The sequence below is a fragment of the Lithobates pipiens genome, unplaced genomic scaffold, assembly GCF_037356315.1.
Source record: "Lithobates pipiens isolate NorthernLeopardFrog02 unplaced genomic scaffold, aLitPip1_a1.2 Scaffold_27, whole genome shotgun sequence".
Lineage (NCBI taxonomy): Eukaryota > Metazoa > Chordata > Amphibia > Anura > Ranidae > Lithobates > Lithobates pipiens.
The window spans coordinates 180,881,375-180,895,412 of NW_027507788.1; the positions used below are offsets into that span (position 1 = coordinate 180,881,375).

The 14,038-nt window shown below is 43.3% G+C and overlaps 1 protein-coding gene across 2 annotated transcripts in view; it reads right to left on the reverse strand.

The window, feature by feature from the left end:
* DISP3 (dispatched RND transporter family member 3) overlaps positions 1-14,038 on the reverse strand; it is a 278,254-nt gene that overhangs the window by 179,682 nt on the left and 84,534 nt on the right. For both annotated transcript variants that reach the window (XM_077457961.1, XM_077457962.1), the window contains exon 3: positions 4,905-5,124. In XM_077457961.1, coding sequence (XP_077314087.1) covers positions 4,905-5,124 — 220 coding nt within the window. The remainder of the gene's footprint in view (positions 1-4,904; positions 5,125-14,038) is intronic.

Sequence of the window (14,038 nt, forward strand, 5' to 3'; positions counted from 1 at the left end):
AGTAACCAGAAGACAGGAGGTCTCCTCACAGTAGTCAGGTTGGCTCCTATCTGGGTATCAGGAGAACCCCTATCCAGAGGCCAGGAGTGGCCATGCAGCAGGGTGCTGCGACTAAAGGCTGAGCGAGAGAACCAGAAGAACTAGACAATACAGTCAGAAGGACTGGTAAGAAGACTGCTGCTGACAAGGGAGCCAGGTGGCTTAGCATTATCAGTTGCTTCCGATGGTGGAAACCCCTGCGTGGGCAACTCATTTCTATGTCAACCATTACATTCTGTTAAATAAAAGTGGGCTACCATGCCCTAAAATGCAGCTTGGACTGGCATAATATATTGGAAAAATGCAACTGCTAAATAGGTATAATCACCCCAACACCACAACTAGCGGCATGCTTGCACCCGTTCAGTGACAAATAAATTATCAATGGTGCAGAAAACCTGGAAAGTAGCATTTCCAGAAGGGAAAAGTGATGTCAAGTCTTCATTTAATTACAGCAAATGTGAATATTATATAAAGAGTAACTAGCCCAATTAACTAATTTCCCTGCTACTTAGCAAATCTTGCATATGGTTGCAAGTTGTCAATAGTAGCAACGTATGTGCAGCAGCAATAATATTCGGAATTTTCTGTCCTCTCTTTCCTGTCCTCAGAAGTGCCCCATATACAGCATAATCACATACCCCTCAAGCCTTCTTCTATCGGGCAAACAGTGGCTTGGTGTAGCTTCCCTCTACCTGAAGGGCCACTCATGTCTTGTAAGATCTAGTCACTGTGCAAAACTGCTAAACCGGAGACACAAATTAAATATGGGTACCTGAGGTCTGTAAATTCCAAACAGAGATAAAATAAAGACTTGAGGGGTTAGTATAAGGAATAATTGGTGGAGGGTGTTGAGTATTGGGGTTAGAAGAAATTGTCATAGGAAGTGGAGGCAAGAAATGATCGGTTGAGGATGTGGAAGTCTGGGGCAAGGAGTAAATAGTAATGGGTTTGAAAGATTGAGTATTTAGGAGTAAATGGCAGAGGATGTGTAGGATTGGGATAAGATGTGAATGTTGGAGGGTGTGAAGAATTAATGTAAAGAGCTAATGGTAGAAGGTTTGGAGGATTGGGGCAAGGTGTGATAGGGGAGGATATGGAGAATAGGAGTAAAGAATGTATGGCAGAAGTTGTGAAGTATTGGGATAAGGTGTGAATGGAGGAGAATGTGGGGAATTAGGGTTAGAAGTGAATCGTGGAGGGTGTGAAGTTTTGGGGTAAGGTGTGATGGAGGAGGGTGTGGCGGATTGGAGTAAGGAGTGGATAGCAGAAGACTTGGAAGATTGGGGTATGAAGTGGATGATGGAAGGTGAATTGAGTGAACTAGGGAGGGTGTGCAAGATTGGGGGGGAGTGAACTAGGGAGGGTGTGGTGGAAGATTGGGGTGGGGAGTGAAGTGAGGAGGGTGTGGAGGATTTGGATAAGGATTGAACTGGGAAAAGTGTGTAACATTGGAGTAAGATGTAAATGGTGGCAGACTGGGATAAGGAGTGAACGGTGAAGGTTGTGAAGGATTCGGCAAAAGAGTGATTGGTGAGGGGTGTTTAGGATAGGGGTAAGGAGTGATTGATGGAGGGTGTAATGGATTGGTGTAAAGTCTGAATGGCGGAAGGTGTGGAGGATTTAAGTAAGTAGTAAATTGTGCAGGGTGTGGAGGAATGAGGTAAGAAATGAATGGTGGAGGGAGTGGAAGATCTGGGTAAGGAGTGAATGAAGAGGGTATAAAGGTAGGGGGTGAGTAGGCGGTAGAGGTTTGGAGTAAGGATCCAATAGCAGAAGCGGCTGGTGCTCAATATTTTTTTTTGTGGTGGGCTGCAAACAAACCTGCCCCCCTCCCCAACAGGATACGAATGGCCGTGCCCCCTCCCCCCCGACAGATGTACAGCAGCCATCAGTAGCCTTACCTTAGGAAGCCGATGCTGCTCCTCACTCCAGCTTCTCGTTGCTTCTCCTTCCGGCCAAACAGGTATTGCTTATCCTCTTGGACGAATAGGAAGTGGGTCCTGGACCCGATTATCCTATGGTCCTAAGACTCCCTGGCCAATATGATCTCAGGACACACTTCCTGACTGGCCAGAAGGAGAAGTAGGAAGACATTAGCGAATAGTATTTCGCTAATGTCACACCATTGGGCGGGCTCAGGGCACAGTGGTCTGCCCCCCAAGTCCACCCTTTTTTGAAGCCAATAAGAGCCTCAGGTTCTAATCACGTGCTTTAAAAAACAACAACATTGAAATCCATGTAGATCAGGGGTCGGGTGCATGGATTAGGGGGCAGCGCCCCTGCGCCCCTAATGGATGGGCCGCCACTGTTCAATGGTGAAGGATGTGTCTGATTGGGGATAAGAGTGGATAATGAATGGTGTAGACCAGGGAACTCTAAACTTTCTAAACAAAGGGTCAGCTTACTGTCCTTCAGATTTTAGAGGGGCCAGACTGTAGCCAGTGGGAGTAGAAAACATCCCTGTGGGAGTAGACAATAACTCAGGCTTAGTGGTCGAAGGGAGTAAAAAAGTAACATAGCACCTGTGGTCAGTAGAAGGGGGAATAGTGTGCTGCCATTGGTATTAGTGAAAGGAATAGTACCCCATCGTTGATATCAGTGGGAGGAATTATGCCCAATCCTTGGTGTCAGTGGGAGGAATAGTGCCACATCATTGGTGTCGGTAAAAGGAATAGTACCCAATCATTTATATCATTGGGAGAAATAGTGCCCCATCATTGTCATAGGTGTGCACAGCCTATTGCATTAGGGTGTGCACTCCAAAGCTCAAGCCCAAATGCATGTGAATATATACCACTGGTGTCCGTAGGGCAGCGGGCCGGTGTCCGTTTTATTTTTAGTATTTTATTTTTTATAATACATTTTTTTTAGGGGCCCAATTAGGGGGCTTTGGTGAAACAACAGGAGTCTAAACAGGGGGAATCTGCACCACATGGGGTGATTAGGGTGTGCCCAGGCACACCCTGTGCGCACACCTATGATCATTGTTGTCAGTGAGGAATAGTGCCCCATTGTTGTCAGTGAGAGGAATAGTACCCAATCATTTATATCAGTGGGAGATATGCCCCATTGTTGATGTCAGTGGAGGTAATAATGCCACATTGTCCTGTCAAAGGAAGGAATAGTACCCCACTGTTGGTGTCAACAGGAAGAATGGTGCCCCAAGGGCATGCAAAGGGCCACATCCAGCCAACGGGCCACAGGTTGGAGAACACTTGTGTAGAATGTAGAGGACTGAGGTAGGGATTAGATGGTAGAGGGTGTGGAAGATTGTGGTAAAGAGTGGATGGTAGGAATGTTTATGCTGCATTAACTAGAGTGGCTGACTGACTGTTCCTGGTGGCCTCATATACAGGGTAATCCATTCAGCAAGATACAAATATAGAATGCTTCAGACAGAGCATAAACACCCAGCAACAACTCAACAAAGAATTGTCTATTAGGACTGGAAGAGAAGAATGCTGAGGAGTCGGCCTTGAAACTGGCTCGGTTTTCTGAACACACCACTCCGAAGAGACTTTTCACAATGCTTTTAGCAGAATCGGCTAACCCCAGCATCTCGCTTTAATTATAAACAAGCTGTCTCATTAAGATTTTACATTTGAGGTGAAAACAGACTATTTTCTCCTTTCTGAGATTTTGTTTCCCGTCTGTGCAGTAACCTCTTCTAGCGGAAGAGTGAATCTAGACTGCATAGGAGCATGCTTCTGTCTAGTTACGTGAAAACTCTTGGAGCCTATTCAAGCGTGTGGCTGTCATAAGCTCTGTACAAGTTCAGAGAGTTCGATACAGATCTGGCACGGTGCGCCCCAAGGGAGACGTGTTTTACTCATCACAGACAGTCAAAAAAAAAGACTCCAATTCCACCCGATGTTGAATCCTTTCTAGAGAAGCATGCAGAACTCCTTTAATGTCTTCAAGTGTGCCTATCATTAAAACTCACATTTCACATGGAACAGTAGGGCACAAGTCAGAATTACCAAACCATGCATGTGCCTTATTGTAAAGATGTTCCTCTGGTTTCCTTGCCAGAGACACAAAAGGTAATAAAAGAAAATCTCTCCACAACAAAGAACAATTCCCTTCGTAGACAGCTGCATTTGGAATAAATGCCCCCATTGGAAGTTTTCCCATCTATTCATCTTCCCCTCGTAGACAGTGGCCATTGAAATAAATTCCACCCACTGGAAGTTTTCCCATCTATTCATCTTCCCCTTGTAGACAGTGGCCATTGAAATAAATTCCACCCACTGGAAGATTTCCCATCTATTCATCTTCCAGTGGCAACTGTAAAATTTTCACTTTTAGTCTCCGTGACAGTAGTCACCAGGACAGATAAAGCCTAGTACACACTATTAGAAAATGGGCCGAAAACGTAATTTTCTGTTCATAAGTACACTGATTTTGAGAGCCAATATGGAATGTTTAGACAAAAAAGGGGCACGTTGTAAATTTTTTCTTGTTCGTTATGATAACGTCTGAATTTAGCACAGTAATCGTACTATAAAAATTGAATGAGTAATTCCGTGCATGGTCGGAAACAATGTATGACCATAGACTAGACACAGACCATAAGTAGGTAGGAAGTTGTCCTCTGTCATTTGAGAATTTTTGTACCGTTTTAGGTTTTCTCGCTTTTAACATGGGACGAGGGAACCAAAAAATGCAAAGCTCATTTGTCTGATTTTCTAATGGTGTATACTAGGCTTAAGATAGGGTATAACTCCCCAGTGGGAACACACAGCGATAAAAACGTTACAAGGGTTCTAGCCTTTCCACACTCCAAAATTAAAAATATATATTTTGGCTTCCATTTACTTTAATATGAAACATTAAAAGAGTGATCAAAGCCAACGGCTTACCTGGTGGACTCTTTGGACAGAATGCCAACGTAGGAGGTGACAAAGTTTTGAAACTTCCTGTGCTGTTCTTCCCATCGGTCTTCCACAGAATAGTAATTGGGCAGAGGAGCGCCAAATAAAATCTCGCTCCGCAGTAGAGAACTTTTCAGGTTTTCTGTCGTGAGATTCTCATCCACATACCAGTAAAACTCCGGGTGAGTCATGGCCAGCTTCAGAGATCCTGTGAAAGTACAATCATTATTCTGGAGGCAGATTACACAAGACACTTGTCATACCCCATAGCCTCCAAATCCGGTGTTTAAGTGATGTGTCCTTGCTGGCAAGTTGACCTGCTAATTCTATTTCTACGTCAACAGAAACATGTGCACTAACATTTCAAAACCTGTCTACCTGCCATGGCCAATAAATAGGACTTCACCCTACCATGATAGACTCAGCCATTCTCAACCATAGTTTCTCTAGAGCAGGGATATGCAATTAGCGGACCTCCAGCTGTTGCAGAACTACAAGTCCCATGAGGCATAGCAAGACTCTGACAGCCACAAACATGACACCTAGAAGCAGAGCATGATGGGACTTGTAGTTTTGCAACAGCTGGAGGTCCGCTAATTGCATATCACTGCTGTAGAGGTTTCCTTGAGTTGTGGCTAAATTACTTTCTATTTGATGGTCCCTGCATAGTTCTGCAACCAACGTTACTTGGCAGAGCCAGTTGCATGATACTAATGAGATTTTTAGCGGTCTGTAAGGGTGGCATTTTGACAACCACTGTAAGACGGGGAATCCCACTCACCACCAAGGTAAGGGGTATTCTTCCCACTCACAACCAAGGTAAGCAACATTCTTCACATTGACCACCAAGTAAGGAGTCTATGATTTTAACAGTTCCCTGAGACCAGAAAATAATATCAAGGGTTCCTCTTGGGTTAAAGGTTGAGAAAGGCTACTTTATATTGTCGAACTAGCAAAAAAATAAAAAAACACAATTGGTAACACTGGCACCTTGCCTTTTTGTGGGAGAGACCATTTTTTTTCTGGAATTACTCCTAAAGTATGGCTCACTTTTACCTCTCTATCCCATGTTCTCTCTGTAGCACTTGTTCTCTTTCTTTGTGGATTCGGAACACCAGTGCTAGAGTCTGCTACTGTCAACCAACTTAAAGCATACCTAAAGGCAATACTTGTTTTTTAGATTTGGATAGAGAGGAGTGGGGGTTAGAAACCCTGACAGTTTTTTTTTGGTCCATGTTAGGGAGATGTGCATTTTTTCTAATTGACCATATAACCAATGCCACAGAAAATTAATGGAAGGGTAGATTAAAAATGTTGAGCTGCCATCGGAACAGGAATAAGGGGAATCTTCCAATGAGGACACCTGTTCCCAAGCCGACTGTCTTAATCTGACCATATACAGGGTACACAACCTGACTGTATCTCCTTTAGATCTATCAACTGTCAACACGTATGTAGTGCAAAGGCCTTTCTGGTTGGATACAAAATGATGGGATAGTTTAGGTAGGTTCTCATGTTACATAATTTTGGCAAATCTAACATTTATTTACACAGATTGTAATGTGCGGTGACTTTCGCTCACATCTGACAGATATTTTTTCACTTTCTGTTGAGCCTACAGCAGTGGTCTCCAAACTGCGGCCTTGGGTCCAGATGCAGCCCTTTTCTTTGTTACATCAAGCCCCTGGGACACTATTATTTCTATTGACACCAACAATGGGGGCATAATTCTTGCCACTGACACCAACAATGGAGGACTATTCCTCCCACTGACACCAACGATGGGGCACCCTTCCACCCGCTGATATCAATGGTGGGATACTATTCCTGCCACTGATACCAATGATGGGGCACTTTTCCTCCTACTGACACCAATGATTGGGGCATTTATCTTCCCACTAATACCAACAATGGGGCACTGTTTACTCCCACTGACACCAACGATGGGGCACTTTTCCTCCAATGACACCAATGATGGGGCACTATTCCTCCCACTGGCACCAACAATGGATCACTATCTACTCCCGCTGACACCAACAATGGGGCACTATTATTCCCACTGACACCAATGATGGGGCACTATCCCACTGATACCAATAATGTGGCACTATTCCTCCCACTGACACCAAAAATGGGACACTGTTTACTCCTACTGACACAAGGAAATTTTTTTTATTCCAACTGGCCACAGCCTGGCCCCCCAAAAGTCTGGGGGCAGTAAACTGGCCCTTTGTTTTGAAAACTTGGAGAACCCTGGCCTATAGGACAGGAAATTAAGTGAAATCTCTGCAATGAGACACATATGGAAAAAAAAAAAAATACTAACAAAAGTTGTATCCCTTTCCTACTTTATCCAAAATGAAAAATAAATTTTGAATGTAGATATACTTTAAGATTATAATATGAATAAAAAGGTGGAGTTTAACCACTTGCTTACTGGGCACTTAAACCCCCTTCTGCCCAGATCAATTTTCAGCTTTCAGCGCTGTCACACTTTGAATGACAATTGCGCGGTCATGAAACACTGTACCCAAATGACATTTTTAACATTGTTTTCTCACAAATAGAGCTTTCTTTTGGTGGTATTTAATCACAGCTGAAATTTTTATTTTTTGCTAAACAAACAAAAAAAATGGAAAATTTTGAAAAAAATAATCATCTTTAATAGTTTGTTATGAAATTTTGCAAATGGGTAATTTTTCTCCTTCAATGATATGTGCTGATGAGGCGGCACTGGTGGGCACTGATAGGCTGCACTGATGGGCACTGATAGGCACAGATAAGGCGACACTGATGGGGACAGATAAGGTGGCACTGATGGGACAGAGAAGGTGGTACTGATGGGCACAGATAAGGCAGCATTGATGGGCACAGATAAGATGGCAATGGTGGGCCCCGATGGGTGGCAAAGGTGGATGGCACTGATAGATGTCACTGGTGGGCACTGGTAGGTGACACTGATAGGCACTGATGTGCAGCACTGTTGTTGAGGCACTGATTGTGGGCACTGATAGGTGGCACTGTGGGCACTGATGGGTGGCACTGTTGACTATTGTTAGGTGGCACTGGCAGGGGGCACAGGTGGGCACTGATGAGCAGGCGGCAGCTTGCCATGATCGGGACTGATGTCCCTCTCATGGCCGCCGGTGATCGTTTTTTTTTCTCCTCACACTGTCAGCACGAGGAGAAAAAATAGCCGATTACCTCTGTTGACATGACATGATCAGCTGTCATTAGCTGACAGCTGATCACGTGGTAAGGGGTCGGGATCGACCCCTTACTCTGATCTGTGATCCAACGAGTTGCATAGACTCACTGATCACAGAGCACGCTGCGTGCACCCTGTAGGGGGTGTGCAGGCCGCTCGGGCATGGGACGGCGCCAATAGACGTTGTCCCATCAAGGCAGGTCCACGCTGTAGCCGTCATTCAGCTATAGTGCGGATCTGTAGTGATTAACATATTTAGCTCCATAATGTGAGAGCGGAACTTCAATCTATGGTCACCTTTGCCCTTTTCTCCCAAGTCTGACTGTCCCTGATTGTGTTGCTGCTAAAGCATTTTTTTTGTTGTAAAAGAGTTTTATTTTCTATTTGTCGTCGGGACAGAAATTGATGGGAAATCCAAAATGTTACAGTCAGGGCTGCTTTTAGAAATCAAGGGGCCTTTAGTAAATGAACCCCACAATGTCTCACTTTTGAGACAGAGAGATTGAGGACAAAGATTTCTCAATCCTATCTCTGTAGCCTCAGCTGCAGAGTGAATGAACAGGAAGCATTTTGTTCAGAGGCTCCCTGTTCATTTACAAACTGAAGCACAGCGGGGATCGGTTTCAGTAATTGCACTTACTCCTGCTGCGCCGGGCCCTCCTGTTAATCTTATGGGGCCTGGGCTCTGTACTGAAGGAAAGCCGGATAAACCCGCTCCCCACTTATCAGCGTCTTTGGTTACCGTTGCCACCAAAACAGGAAGTGAGGAGAAATCTTCCAATAGGGACACCAGTTCCAGTGGCAATTTTCTAAGAGGGGGGGTTCCCCCTCACTTCCATTTTTGACTGAATTTTACCCAATTAGATATAGACTGCAAAATGGCTTGACAGGGGTGCTAACCCTCCCACCTTTTTAAAGTGCTATTGCTGTTCTTCCTGTCACCCATAAAGCAGATAAAGGATTAACCACTTCCTGGCCAGCCTATAGCAGAATGATGGCCGGCAGGTCAGTTATCCTGACTGGGCGTCATATGATGTGCAGCAGAATAACAGCCGTGGGGCGCCCGTGGGGGGCACACATTGCGGCGATCGGTGGTGTGGTGTGTCAGTCTGACACACCGCTACACCGATCTCGGTAAAGAGACTCTGACGGAGGCTCTTTACCATGTGATCAGGAGTGACCAATCATGGCTTATCCCGATATAAACAGAGAGGGACATTTATCAGCTTTTCCTCACAGACACGAGTAGAGGAGAGCCAATCGGCGGCTCTCCTGACAGGGGGGGGGGTCTGTGCTGATTGTTTATCAGCGCAGCCCCCCCCCCCCCGCAGATGCCCACACTAGACCACCAGGGACACCACCAAGACTACCAGGGATACCCACAACAGATGGATGACCGGGGATGTGACACTAGACCACCAGGGATGCCAGTAAGTGCCCAAATAATGCCAATCAGTGCCCACATATCTTGCCAGTCAGTCAGTTCCTCACAGATTCCTCCTCATCAGTGATGCCCAGCAGTGCCATGCCATCTATCATTGTCCATCAGTGCCACCTATCAGTGCCAATCAGTGCCCACCCATCAAATATATAGTACGCTGGAGCCACCACTAACTATGAGCCCAAACCAGGCCTCTAAAACGTTACTTCTCTTTTGAATCAGCTTCTGGCATTGCACATGTCTCATAAGTCATGCAAAGATAATCAAATCAAATATATAGTACGCTGCGCTATCAAAATTTTAATCGAAATAATAAAATATATTGTGCTAAAAATCAACAGCAATAAAGTGATACTCGTGCATTACATAAATATACATGCAATATTGAAAATAAAGTGAAAAATGTTCATTCATGTGAAAAAATACTGTAAATATAACGTCCATAAAATGGAATAAAAAACAATCAATATCCTTAATAAAATTTATATATATATATATATAGCTAGAAAGTGCTGTGCAATCTTCAAAATATCTTCAAAATATCTGTCCAAACACAGTAAAATCCTACACATGGTACTCACAATAGCATGGCGCATCAGGGCTCGGGCCATTGCCCCCTGAGGAAGATACGAAAAACCTCTTGTATCGATGGGAAGGGGACAGGACAGAATGCTAGGTAGAGGACCTGCCAGGAACGATCAGCACACCACCCCGTTATCGGCTGGTTTATCCCGCTGTTTCACGCTATTTTAGAGTGGCGCCATGATGCGCCATGCTATTGTGAGTACCCTGTGTGGGCTTTTACTGTGTTTTATTAATAAATGATTTTACATACTACACCATGAAGTCCTCCTCTCTCTATTGATATACAGAGGCACAAGTGGGATTCCATTGACAAACTGAGATATAAGTGAGGCCAAACCAGGATTCTGGATACAACGCTGAACCCTTAAGTGGTTCTAATGCGTGCATTGACAGCAAGGTCACACGTTCTAAGGTGAGCGGCTAATACCTAGGGGGGAACACTTGAATGTGAACACAGCACTTTATTAATGGACTAGTTTCACAACATCCACTGAATCGCATGGAATATTTTGGAGCATCTATGGACAGATATTTTGAAGATTGCACAGCACATTGTAGCACTTTCTAGCTATATATTTTTATATACATATATATGTATATACTGTATATATATATATATATATATATATATATATATATATATATATATATATATATATATATATATATACACATACATATATATATATATATATATATATATATATATATACACACACACACATATATATATATATATATATATATATATATATATATATATACACATATACATTTTATTAAGGATATTGACTGTTTTTTATTCCATTTTATGGATGTTATATTTACAGTATTTTTTCACATGAATGCACATTTGTCACTTTATCTGCAATATTGCATGTATATTTATGTAATGCACGATTATCACTTTATTGCTGTTGATTTTTAGCAAGATATATTTTATTATTTTGATTCTAATTTTGATAGCGCAGCGTACTATATATTTGATTTGATTATCTTTGCATGACTTATTAGAAATGTGCAACGCTAGAAGCTGATTCAAAAGAGAAGTAACATTTTAGAGACCTGGTTTGGGCTCATAGTTAGTGGTGGCTCACAGGACATTGCACTATTTAGTGCCCACCCATGCCACCTATCAGTACCACCTATAAGTACCCATCAGTGCCGCCTATCAGAGCCCATCAGTGCTGCATACCAGTGCCACCTATCAGTGTCCATCAGTGTGGCCTATCAGCGTCCATCAGTGCCACCTATCAGTGCCGATCATCAGTGCCAACTCATTGGTGCCACCTTATCAGTGCCCATAAGTGACACCTTATCAGTGTACATTAGTGCATCCTCATCAGTGCCAGTCATTGAAGGAGAAAACGTATTTATTTACAAAATTTTATAACAGAAACAAATAAAAACTTTTTGATACACAAAAAATAAAAATGCCAGCAGTGATCAAATACCACCAAAAGAAACCTCTATTTGTGGGAACAAAATGATATCAGTGCCACCTAGCAGTGCCCATAAGTGTGTCATATTAGTGCCTCCTCATCAGTGCCACCTAATCAGTGCCCATAAGTGCTGCCTCATCAGTGCCCATAATTGCCACCTCATCAATGCCCCCAATTCAGCCTATCGGTGCCCATCAGTGCCGCCTCATCAGCCCACATCAGTGAAAGCGAAAAATTACTTAGTTACAAAATTTACTGACAGGAAAAAAAAGTAAAAAACATTTATTTTTCAAAATCTTTGGTCTTTTTTGTAAAAAATAAAAAATCCAGCAGTGATCAAATACCACCAAAATAAATCTCTGTTTTGTGGTAATAAAATGATAAAAAAAATTGTTTGGGTACATTGTAGCATGACCGCGCAATTGTCATTCAAAGTGTGACAGTGCTGAAAGCTAAAAATTGGCTTGGGCAGGAAGGGACAAAAGTGCCTGGTACTGAAGTGGTTAAAAACAAGGTCTCAAAGATTCTTATTATTTCCAGCCTCCTCAACTCAAATCATCGCATGATAGCCTTAAAAGAAATAAACTTTAGGGAAAAAAGGAATTGCACTTCCCGCACAGTCAGCTTCCCCACTGCAGAGGTCACGATCCTTCCGGGGAGATCCTAAAACAGTGATGGGGAACCTTGGCACCCCAGATTTTAGTTTTGGAACTACATTTCCCATGATGCTCAACTACACTGCAGAGTGCATGAGCATCATGGGAAATGTAGTTTCAAAACATCTGGGGTGCCAAGGTTCCCCGTCACTGTCCTGGAGACACAGAGCAACCCAAACCTCACAGGGAGCCACTCCAGCCCAGCGAAGAGGGACTTTCCTCCAGATGTGGGATCCTCTGCATTGCTAGGAGCTCGCGGGAAGGAGCACCCAACACAGGAGCACAGCTTCCAACCATCCCTGATCTATAAAGTTGTAAATAAACGCACTATTTATCTTTAAAAAAGCATTTCTCGGTGCTAAACCTTTTATCCAATTTCTAAATTGCTGCATTTGTACATTTCAAAAGCCAATATAAAGGAATAGTAGTGGTAAAAAAAGCACTTGTGGGTTAAACTAATAATTGTTTTTTATATAATTCTCCTTTAAGGGGGTGTGTCTTATGGCTACATACTTTTACTAATAGGTGTCCCTCATTCCCATCGCAAAAAGTAAAAGTTGGAAGTTATGCAGGGATACTTATGTATGGTTTATATACTGCGGCAGAGCGTCCCTCCTGCGCAAAATCACGCACCTGTATGTAATTTTGTGCACAGGGTCTGGGGCGCGCAAGTGCCGCCAGGAACCCGCTCCCGCTGTGATTGGACACAGCGGGAGCCAATCGGCAGATGTGAAAGCATTCTAAGGAGAGGCAGAACGGCGGTCTGCCAGCGAGGAAAATTGAGATCTTGTGTTTCTGTTAAGCAAAAAACAGGGGTCTCTGTTTTTCCCCAGTCAAAGCACACCCCCCACCCAGTTCGAAAGCACCCCCCTAGGGACACACTTAACCCTTTGATTGCCCCTAATGTTAACCCATTCCCTGCCAGTGTCATTAGCACAGTGAGAAAATTGTGGGAAATTACTGAGCTAAACCAAAATATGTGAAAAAAGCTGCTAACGTTCAAACAAACAAAGTTCAAACAGAATAAAGAAATACAGTGTAGCACTAAAAACAATAGTGAACTGAATAGTATTCATGCCCCAGTTGAAGTCCGTTGGGACGAAACGCATCAGGCTCGCTACACTTGCGCCCCATATTGCTCTTCTTTTAATTTTTATACTCGTGAGCATGACCCAGTTGAAGTCCATTGGGACGAAACATGTCGGACCCATTACACTTGCTCCTCATATTGCTACTTCTTTTCATTTTTATACTCATGATCACCAGTATATTCTTATTCCCCCTCCTGGTTCTACTGAGCTTTGTTGCATATACTCCGACCTACTGAAGGCTCTCCCACTGAGTGGAGGTTTTCGTCATGCATTGGAGAACCACAAGGATTCAGGAACCTCGCCTTGACCATCACCGCTGAAGAGTGGTCTTATCCTGTTTGAAGTGATCCTTCTCCTGCCCAACCTAAACCGCGAGGCATTCAGCCCACATAAGACTGATTGATCCACTACCGCTGGTAAGTGGGTCCACCGTATCCGGTAAGAGTACCCATCTATACTTCTACGACAGAGGATTTCTTCACATTTACAGCTTCACTGACATTTTTTATTTTGTCTGCACCATTTTCATTTGATTGAAGATTCATCTTTGTGTATTTTATGGACACTCTTTTTTAACTTTCATTTTTCTTTAGTTCACAACAGTGAACATTTGATTTTTGTTTGATTATTATATTGGTTATATGTTATGCATATATACTATTCAGTTCACTGTCGTTTTTAGAGCTACACTGTATTTCT